The sequence below is a fragment of the Trachypithecus francoisi genome, unplaced genomic scaffold (genome assembly GCF_009764315.1).
Source record: "Trachypithecus francoisi isolate TF-2019V2 unplaced genomic scaffold, Tfra_2.0 Lachesis_group1, whole genome shotgun sequence".
In the NCBI taxonomy this organism is placed as follows: Eukaryota; Metazoa; Chordata; class Mammalia; order Primates; family Cercopithecidae; genus Trachypithecus; species Trachypithecus francoisi.
The window spans coordinates 81,522,768-81,533,529 of NW_022681454.1; the positions used below are offsets into that span (position 1 = coordinate 81,522,768).

General features: G+C 46.3%; 1 protein-coding gene across 9 annotated transcripts in view; it reads right to left on the bottom strand.

Annotated features, from left to right (window-relative positions):
* DCUN1D4 (defective in cullin neddylation 1 domain containing 4) overlaps window positions 1–10,275 on the bottom strand; it is an 82,970-nt gene extending 72,695 nt beyond the window's left edge. For 4 of the 9 annotated variants that reach the window (XR_004438025.1, XR_004438027.1, XR_004438026.1 and 1 more), the window contains exon 1: window positions 1,068–1,289. Coding sequence is in view for 3 of the 9 variants with exons in the window: in XM_033214705.1 (XP_033070596.1) it covers window positions 607–760 (154 nt within the window). In the remaining 6 variants the exon portion in view is untranslated. Of the gene's footprint in view, window positions 1–606; window positions 811–1,067; window positions 1,330–10,199 lie in introns of those variants that run through there. The other 5 variants (XR_004438022.1, XR_004438023.1, XM_033214706.1 and 2 more) reach the window with 4 other exon arrangements.
* Between the last annotated feature and the right edge of the window lie 487 nt (window positions 10,276–10,762).

The window sequence follows — 10,762 nt, forward strand, 5'->3', positions numbered from 1 at the left end:
CCCTCCACCTCAGCCCCACCCCCTCCACCTCAGCCCCGCCCCCTTCTCTCTCCGCACCCTGAAGCTTGGAATCCCCCCTCAAGGGACCCTGCCTCGACGGGGAGAGGAAGCACCTCCCCTAATCACAGTCTGACACCCCCATAGCCCGGCTCCGGACCGAATCTGGACATGACAGTCCTCCTCCTGGCCAACTCCGCCCCACCTCCTCTTCCTCCCCGACTAGCCCCTCACCCCCACTTCATATTCTGTACCCCTGCCCCCACTCTGCCACCCTAAATCCTCCCCACCTTTTTCTCCTCTTCCTCCCAATCTCCCTACCGTTGTACACCTGCCCCATCCCATTACCTCAATATCTTCCCCTCCCACCACTCTCCGCTACCCACCGCCCTTCCAACGCCCCTCCCGCCTCGCCGGACTCCCCAACTACCATTACACCCCAGTCCCTCCCACCACCTCGCTCTCCCGTTACATCAGCCCTCATCCCCACGCCCGCCCTCCTGCCCCACTCTGTCGCTGCCCCCATTCCCCCACCCCATTGTTCCCCCCACCCCCGCCAACCAGCCCTTCTTCCAATTGTCCCCGACCCCGCGACTCCCTCTCACTCACCCGCCTTTCTCACTGAGCCGCCCGCACCACCGCTCAGGCCTTTGGAAATCCTCACCCCTGTGCCCCGCTCGCTCGCTCGCTCGCTCGCTCCCTCCCTCCCCTCGCCGGTGCCACCCTCCCGGCCCTGCCCGCTAGAGCCCAACGCCGCCTCCATCTCCAAGCACCCCGGACACTCGGGCTCGGCCCTTCATCGCAAGTCCAGCCCTCCCTTCCCCCAACACTGAAACAGAGCCAGTCCCCCCCCACCTCCCCCCTCCCCGCAGGCCGGCCCCTTCCCCCTACGCCCGCCCCCGCCCCACGCCGCCCGCCCGCAGCGTCACCGCCCGCCCCGACCCCGGGAGGGGAAGGGGTGGCTCCCGGGTAAGGACTCCCGGCGCGTTTCGGGACCGGAGGCATGGGGCGAGTGGCTAGTGCTGGCAGCCGCCTGGCCCCGACCCGCTGGCTGGCTCTCCGCTACTCACTGACAGCGGCGGCATCCGAGTGCATTTTCAGGCAGCTCACACCCCGCTCGCCGCCCAGGATTCCGCGCTCGCCTCGCGGTCCCCCCACCAGCTCACTGCACCTCGGCTCGGAGCTGAGGACCCGCCGCCAGGCACTCCCAGCCCGCCCATCTCGCCTTCTCCATTGGCTAAACCGCAGCTGAGGGGCCGCCCCGCCGCGTCTCTCATTTGACAAAAGGAGTGCCGATAGCGCCGGTCTGCAGCTGGCAGCGAGGCCCCGCCCCCCACGGGCCAATACGATTGGTCCTGGGGCCTTGTCTTCGTAACGCCCCTGGCGAAGGCCACGCTCCGGAGCAGCGGGTTGGGTCCGGCTGCTGTCAGTCATCCCCAGGGGTCCGAGAGCGCGTGTAGAGGCGAAGCTGGAAAATTGGTCCACCTTGACCCTGAAACCCCGCCCAGTGGCGGGCGGGATTGGTGGAGCTGCAGACCCACCAAGAAAGATGGGTCGGCGTCTGAAACAAAGCTCGCGAAGTGTTTCCCAAAGAATCGAGCAGGGCAGCGCAGTTGGGGCGGCTCGTACCCGCTGCTGGAAGTAGGGAAGTGCGTTCGTCCCTAGCACCCGGCGCGACGCGGCCAGATCTCCTGCCACTTGTCCCACGCCTCCGGGCGGCTCCTTGCAGGAGCCCACTTCGCTCCGAACTTGAACTGGGACTTCCCTTGCCCGCTGTTTCCTACCGCAGGAAACTGCATTAAGAATTGCCGCGTCTTCATTTCCAGCAAACCCTCTGGTGAGGAGCAAATTTCCATTTCTCCTACGAAGATCCATCCCCTCTCCACTTTCGAAATCCACTTCTTTTCCAGAGTCCGCACACTTGTTTCCCAGAGTTCGCACACTTCTTTCCTCTAGTCACAAACATCTGTTAAAGAGGTTTCGAATGCCACGAGCATTGTCTGTCACACATATCTGTATGTTCCAGACATCAGACAGACATACAGGGCCGCGCTCTGAGCTGCGGACTCAGCCTGACACATGGACGAGTCCAGGGGACAGGCCACCAGCCCGCGAAAGACCGCCCGCGGCATCTAAGAAAACCTGTCACTCACGCGGAGAGGCCGTCCAGAAATTGAAACTGGCTGTTATTTGGCACACAGAAACGTTAATTTTGGTGAATTCTTCTGACCCTAAGTCAAGAATTTGCACCATTTCCACGAGTTCTGCCCTGGTTTTTAAATACTTGAAACTAACTTAACACACTGCGTTATGGCAAGATAATAATATTTCGAGATATTAACGGAGGATTCCCCCCACCCCAACCCACCCCCACCCTACCCTGCCTCCATCCCCATCCCCACCACCAACTGCAACAACAACATACCTACAAGGCATCACCATATCCCAAGGCCCTGCCCCATCTGGGAACCTCAAAGAGTAGGTGACACCACAAATCACAGGTAACAGAACGCATGGTCTTTTTGGTTTTAGATTTCTACAGCCAAGGCTTTTGGGTTTCGAGGCTCTGAAATTTAGATTTTAAATCAGGACACAGATGTTATGCTATTTGGAAGGGGCTCAGACAAACCAGTTTCTGTGTCCCACAGCACTCCCATGCTAAAACGCTCCCTCCATCTTAATCTCTAATTTCTCTTTAATAAATTACATCCTTATAATTTTATTTATATTGTATTTTTATCATTCAAACATTTATGGATCACTTTAGGAATCTCAGAACTGTACCTGAAGTTATTTATTATTTACTTCAGGTTCCTTCTCAAGACAATAATCTCTCATAGAACATCCTTATTGATCACCTTTATCACGACAGTGCCTCAGCGGGGCCCCACAGTGATGGGTAGGTACCTCTGAAACTCTTGAGATAGTGGATTGCTTGTTGGGCAGATCTAGCAGTAAGAATATCCGCCTTTACTCTGAGCAGGGACGCTGCTTCTGCATTCTTCTATTTATGTTTCAGCTTAATCTACATCTAGGAAATAGTAAATTATATGTCTTCTTATGCAAGTTTCAGATCTTTTGTATGTGTAATATTTATGTGTTTTTTTTTTTTTTTTTACCGTTTACTATGGTATTTCAAAGGCTGAGACACGTTATTTTGCACAGAAAAAGGCTTCCTTCGTGACACCTCTAACTTACAATAAGCCCACAATTAATTATAGCTAGCCATTTGCTATTTAATTTATTTGCAGCATACTTTATAATAATGTGTATAAGAGTTAAGCTAGATGAAGGATGGGTCGGCTCCCAACACTGGCCTGGCATATATATGGTGTCCACAAAAATTTATGGAATGTACAACCTGTTATTTCTCAACATTGCTTTCAGTTGAGTCAGTATGATTATTTTCAAGTAAAAAACAGACTTAGAGGTAATTTACCCAGATCTTTATATGGGTAAATTATATATTTATATTTATATTTATATTATATTTATAATGAGTCAGCTACAGCCTAATGATTAAGAGGCGAAGCTCATTCCTAGTCGGCTGAGCCTCACTGCCGCCACATTTTATGAAGTATAGTAAAATGACTACATAATGCTCTGCAAATATTAGCTGGTCATTTAAATAATCCATACCATATAAACATTTGAGTTCAGGAAACTTGTTATAGTTATTTTTTTATTTGCCTAGCACCTAGTACAATGCTTTCAAATATTGTAGTAGGCACTGGTTAACCATACCCCTTAAAATGAATGTTTACTATACATGAAATTTTAGATCTGGAAAGGAACCTTGGTGATTATCAAATCCAATGTCCTCGTTTTAAAAATATGAGACTTGAGGTCCAAAGGAGTTAAATGTCTAATCTGAGTCACTCGGCTAGTTGATAACAAAACAGTGCTTAAATTCAGGTTTCCCAACTCTTAGTCTGGGTCTATCCTCTGTACCACACTGTCTAATATCAAAGTTTCAAATTCCGAAGATAGGTAAACTACTCTCCCTTCCCATCTGAAAGTTACTATGCCAATCTAATACAAGTCTGCTTCATGGTGGAAATGTTGCCTTCTTTTTTATGAATTTCATTCAGGATTTTTTCAGTATATAATTCAATACTTTACTTTTTTTTTCTCATTGGTAGTATCCCCAAAGAACATGATCCCCATGGAGAGGTTTACTGAGATAATAATGTTATACTTCTGTACATTTATATTTGAATCCCTGGAGAAGAAAATTAATAATTGAATATCTTGGGACTGTGATGGGTAGAGATATTTGGAGATGCAGTCGTTATGCTATTTCATTTCACCCAGTTAGTGCCTTAGGGTAATACTGAAGCAAGTTACTTCATGTTAATGATACCTAATTTAATTGGAATTTTCCTACTTTATTAGTTGTACAATATTAATTTTAATCAGATATATTTTGAAATGCCCTAAGCCTAGATTAGAATGTGATATGGAGAAGTCTAGTAAGAGAAAAAAAAAACAGCAGAGCTCTTCAATCAAATGTTAAGCTTTCCCCTAAATTCTGCTAAGCCCACTGTAGCATGCTTTTCCTGTGTGTGTTGGGATTGGGAGTAGAAGGAAAAATAGCATAGTCCTCAAGACTGAAATTAAGTTGGGCCTGCACAGACAGATAAATGTGTTCCTGGTAAGATTTAAAAAGAATAAGAAAGAACACAGTACAGGGAGGAATTAATTTGGCCTTAGATTACAGTGAGAGAGTTGGCGGAACTCCTTTAGTAATAAAAAGTCAGGCTAGGTGAGTTTCTAGGATTTGGAAATGAAAATAAACCCCCTCAAAAAGGAGAATTTATCCATAAAGGGCAGGATAGTTTTCTTTCTCCAAATATGACCAATTGAATTTGCTGTCCCAAGTGACAACAGATTCTTTCTTAATGCTTCCTATGTGACGGGCACTACTCTGATAGTACTGTACTGGTGAACCAATCTACTTAATCTCACAACAATCCAGTGGAGTACTAATAACTAATAGTATCCCCAATCTACAGATAAGTTAACTGAAGCTTCAAGAGCTTTGGTAACTTGCTGTCCAGCTAATAAGTGAACATGCCCCTAAGTAGCCAGACTCCCTGTTTTTAACATTCCTGTGCTGGGCATTTCTTGCTTGCTTGCTTGCTTGCTTACTTTCTTGCTGGTTTTCTTTCTTTCCTTCCTTCCTTCCTTCTTTCTTTCCTTCCTCCTCCCTCCCTCCCTCCCTCCCTCCCTCCCTCCCTTCCTTCCTTCCTTCCTTCCTTCCTCCTTCCTTCCTTCCTTCCTTCCTTCCTTCCTTCCTTCCTCCTTCCTTCCTTCCTTCTTCTTTCTTCCTTCCTTCCTTCCTTCCTTCCTTCCTTCTCTCCTTCCTTCCTTCCTTTTCTCTCTCTCTCTCTCTTTCGAGATGGAGTCTCACTCTGTCACCCAGGCTGGAGTGCAGTGGTGGGATCTCCATTCACTGCAGCCTCTGCCTCCTAGGTTCAAGTGATTCTCCAGCCTCAGCCTCCCAAGTAGCTGGGATTACAGGCACACGCCACTACACCTGACTATTTTTGTGTTTCCAGTACAGACGGGGTTTTGCCGTGTTGGCCAGGCTGGTCTCGAACTCCTGACCTCAGGTGATCTGCCCGCCTCAGCTCCCAAAGTGCTGAGATTACAGGCATGAGCCACCACGTCTGGCCAGTTCCTTCTCTTTTTAATCAGGTTAATATATGCCCCTATACACCTCAGAGATTATTATGCTCTCAAAAGATAGTGAAACCAGGCTGGGACTGGTGGCTCATGCCTGAAATCCCAGCACCTCAGGAGGCCGAGGTGGGCAGATCGCTTGCACTCAAGAGTTTGATACCAACCTGGGCCAACACAGGAAGACCCCATCTCTACAAAAAAATGCAAATTTATCTGGGTGTGGTGGCAGCTGCCTGTAATCCTAGCTACTCGGGCAGCTGAAGTGGGAGGATCCCTTGAGCCCTACGGGTGGAGGCTGCAGTGAGCTGAGATCACACCACTGCACTCCAGCCTGGGTGACAGAATGAGACCCTGCCTCAAATAAATAAATAAATAAATAAATAAATAAAGTGAAACTAGGCCTCTTTCTAGGATGAACATCTAGCCACTCAGACTCCTTTTATAGATGTATATAATGAAAAGTATGGGTCAGAAGGATTACTTCCAGGTTACTAAATTCTTATCTATTTTACCCTTTGGCCTTATTCCCACAGCAAATGAGATTATTTATTCAGTGTGTTTAATGAAGCTCTGCTGAATGTTATAAATTCTCACCTTTGACATATCACTGAGAACCCAGGCTGGAGTGCAGTGGCATGATCTCGGCTCACTGTAATCTCCATCTCCTGGGTTCAAGTGATTCTCGTGGCTCATCCTGTAGCTGGGACTACATGCGTGTGCCACCATGCCTGGCTAATTTAATATTTTTAGTAGACAGGGTTTCACCATGTAGGTCAGGCTGGTCTCTAACTCCTGACTTCAAGTGATCCGCCTGCCTTAAGCCTCTCAAAGTGCTGGGATTGCAGGTATGAGCAATAGCACCTAGCCTTATACTTTTAAATTTTCTAAAAAATTCTGATTTCTTTCTTTAGAAAGAAGCCATCTTAGAAATCTCTAGAAAAGCTAAGAATTTTCCAATTATACTTAGATGTGACATCTGTGTTTCAATTTTAATTTCATTTAGCAATTTTTTTTTTGCCTCTCCTGGATATGGAGAAAATATCATTTATTTGTAAATTATTTCTAACTTCTAAGATTTCTAAACACATCACTATCAGGGTAGCATTAGTAAGTCTTTTTGCTAACATTTTATTCCAGTACAGCCATAGAATTCTTAAACTGACTTTTTTCCTTTTTACTCAGGACCTTTTATTTTATGGAAATCACACCTGCCTAGGGAATTAACAAAGTATTTGAATAAAAATATATCATTCATTACCACATGTTCTTCTCTGAATTGAGTATTTTCACCTTATTCTGCATTGAGCTAATCAAGTCCTAATGATGCTGCATTAAATTTGATCTCAGAAGGTGCAGTTTTCCAATTGAGTCTAAACAATGTGTGACCTTTATAGTGTTTTCCATAAATATAGCATTGCTTCAATTACTCCAGTTAGCAGGGGCTGCATGAAAGAATAATCATTTTATTTGAATAATGGTATCTGTGTATGATCGGGCTCTTCATTTCTCCTTGCCTTCTCTAGCCTGCTACCATGAATACAGTGTCTTTCTAACATCCCTCTCAGGGCAGTACAGGAGACCCCATCCATCTCTGGTTGTCGGTGGCTGCATGGCAGCTGAGCATCTCATTATGGCAAAGTGAAGCATTCAGGGAAGTGGGTGGGGAAGGCAGACAGCAATAGGAAATGGGGTAGGGGAAAGGAGGATGGGAGCTGTGGAAAATATGTGCTCACTTCCTTGGTGATGATAATGTGTTATGGACGTAAGAACTTCCTGTCCTAGGGGGGAAGAACATGCAGTACGTCAAAAACCCATGAGTAAGCAGATTCCAGACCCTACAACCAGGTTACAGCCACCTCATCCACCCCATTCTGCCCAACACTCAGATCTGAACCCCAACTGAATCTACCACAGGGGCTATGCTGGTGGGAGAAATGCAATGAATCAAAGCATTGAAGAAAAATCTATGGTTCCAAAATTGAAAAAGAAATAAATTTGGAGACACACACATGTGTTCATTTGCAGGCATGCACACAAACACATGCAAACCACTAGCTTACCCCACTGAAAAATATTTATTTCCAACTAACCCGAATGCTTACATTTTACTTTGTTATACTGCCTCAGCCAAGCAAATGGCCCTTAACATTTCAGGGGTCACAGACCCCTTTTAATAATCATTCACAATGATGATTATCAGAGGCCTGCAACCTTCTCATGCCTACCCCACCGGCTCCTGAGTTAAGAATTCCTAGATTAAACATTTGAGTTAACAAGTATTTCATTTTTAAAAGCCAGGGGCTTTGGGGAACAATCCATGGCTATCAGTAATTTTGTTAGTGAGAGATTAGTTCCACTCTGTTAGCTTTCCTTCCGAGTCTGGTCGACATCCGAGCCTGCACTCAAATGATGGGAATTCCGTTAGGGGGCTGGTGGGTGAAGTGAACAGTTTCAGGCTGTAGAGCAGTGGGAGGAGGAAGGCTTGGCTTTGGGGGCCAGCATTTTAAGGCAGTGGGAAGGTACTGGACATGAAGCAAGAGAGGAGAAGAGCTCTTGGAGACGAAATGCCAAGAATAGATTTCATCTCTTTCCAAATTTTACCCACTTACAGTTCCAAACAGGGGTCTAGTCAAAACTACTTCTTGTGCAGCCACCCACACCCAGACTTGGGTACCCCCACCCATGGTCTCCCTTTGCCATCTCTCTCATCTCATCATGGCATCCCCTCACCCTCAACCTGAGGCCTCAAGCAGCTCCTCAAGCCCCAGAAATGCTCCAGACCTCCCAGCTACCCTGTCCCCACCCCACAGGCTAATCTTAGCCTGCAAGTCCAGCCTTGGGCCCCCACAACAACTTATCTCTTATTCTTTACTCTTCTATCTCACAAGCACTTTTTCTGACTTCAAAGCACCATCACCACAACCTCAGTGGTTCCTGAACCTCCATTCACATTTTATAACTTTAGCTTTGAGAAACATTTCAAATCCACAGATAACAGATTGAGGAATAGAAATATTGGCAAATATTTTGTGTACCACTCACTTTGTACCAGGGTACTGTTTCAAGTACTTATGTTAAGTCATTAATCCTTCCAACAATCCCAAGAGGTAGATATTTTTGTAAAACCCACTTTATAGGTGAAAACACTGAAGCACAGAGAGGTAAAGTAACTTTCTCAAAGACACACAGCTAGTAAGTGGTGGAAGTCAGAGAATGAAATCCTAGCACACCAGCTTCAGATCGGTATTTTTACTCACTGTGCTGTGTTGCCTCTTTGATAACATTTTACAAAGGGCTGCTTGGCCACCCGCTACCTGCATCCCCAGCACAGACTCCAAATTCTTTAATGTGAAAGCTGTGCTTGTTTTTCTAGCATCAGTAGATACCTAGCATAGTCTTTGGAGTCCACGGCAAATCTCCTGTGTTCTCTCTGCCCCCCATTAGGGGCAACATGAAACACAGTTTCCCCAGTATCAGGGTATGGGCCTTTATTCTCTTCCTTGATAAGCAGATTAGAGGATCTGGAAACAGGACCACAAGTTGGTATATGTAAGAGTAGGTCCCTAAGTAGCAAAGTGTAGTTGCAGGCAACGCGACTTTAAAGGATTGCCATTGTGCATGGATCAGAAGTGTATCATTTGCTCCCATTCTCCCACATCCTCTTTGGGAGCCTCTGCCTCCCTTTCCAGATTCCTGTCCCAGGTGCCCAGGGCCTCTGACCATGGCTCCTGGTGGGTGGCCCTCCTGGACAGACTGCTCCCATTTTCGGGACAAGGCCCATTCTCAGCAAGTAAAGGCAAACCTCACTCTTTGTTCCCTAATCTTGTGAATAGGCTGAAGATTAAAAAGAGCTTGAGCAACATCCTTGAAGAAAGCCACAGAGAAGAAGCCTGAAGACTCAGAAGGAGAATAGACGAGTGCCAAAATTATTCTATTTTAATGATCTAGGGAAGGGTATAGGGCCAGTTGTGTATGTGTAAGAGCTTCATGTCCTTTTAGCATCATGAAATGGAGATGCTTCTTTCTTCCCTGCCTCCCTGAAGCGCTCTCAGTTTGTGCTACTGGAGCACAAACTACTGCCCTCCAAAACCCCCAGCACACATACGAAGTATAGACCTCAAGGGAAACAGCCTAATTCAGATACCCTAGAGACATTTGTATTTAGGACCTATTTTGATTAACTTGCCCTTATCAAAACTTGCTTTTCCAGTGTCTCATTCCCTCAGATCCTTGAATGATTGGCTTGCCGTTCTTGGTTAGGGGAAAAATATGGACAAGTTATTATCCCTTACAAACACATTTACAGCAAAAAAAAAAGAAAAAAGAAAAGAAAGAAAAGAAAAGAGAGAGACGGGGGTGGGGGAGGGGGGAGAGAGAGAGACTCCTAACAAACAAATGGCTCAACACCAAAACCTAATATACTTCCCCAAGCCAGGCTCCAACTCTCAAAATCTCCCCTCCTTCCACTCTCGGTATACAAATCCTCCTCCACCTTGATGCCATAGCTTAAAGCTCACCTCCATTAAGCCTTCCTTCACTGAGGCTCCCCACAGTCATGTCTTTTTCCACTTACTGCCTCCAGTACTAGAACAGAATTTTGCTGGAGAACCAGAACCAGAACAAAAGGGAGTGGAATCTTGGGGCTAGATAATCTCAGAGGTCAGCTCAGCACATTCTCTCCTTTCACAGGTGAGGAAAGGAAGACACAGAAGTGGCCAGCCTGTGGACATATGTGGGCTGTTTGGGGGACATCTGGAGTTGTTTCTGTTTAGCCCTCCCATCTGTGGCTGAGAAGGACTCCTTTATCTATTTGGAAACTGTTTACTCCACCATTTATGCAACTAAGTTTTATTAGGGGTTGCCAGTCAGGGAGACTCCCACTCCCAGAGAGCATGTGATCTCAGCTGGACCAATAAATATCCTTTCCTGGAATTCTAAAAATTAGAATTAAGGAGAAGCAACCTTCTCTGGCTATGAGCTCATAGCTACCAACAACTATGGCTCCCACCTCATAGAAAAAGCTAGTCTAAGAGAAATAGGCAGAAACACTCATTTCCTTACATACTCATTTCATTCATGA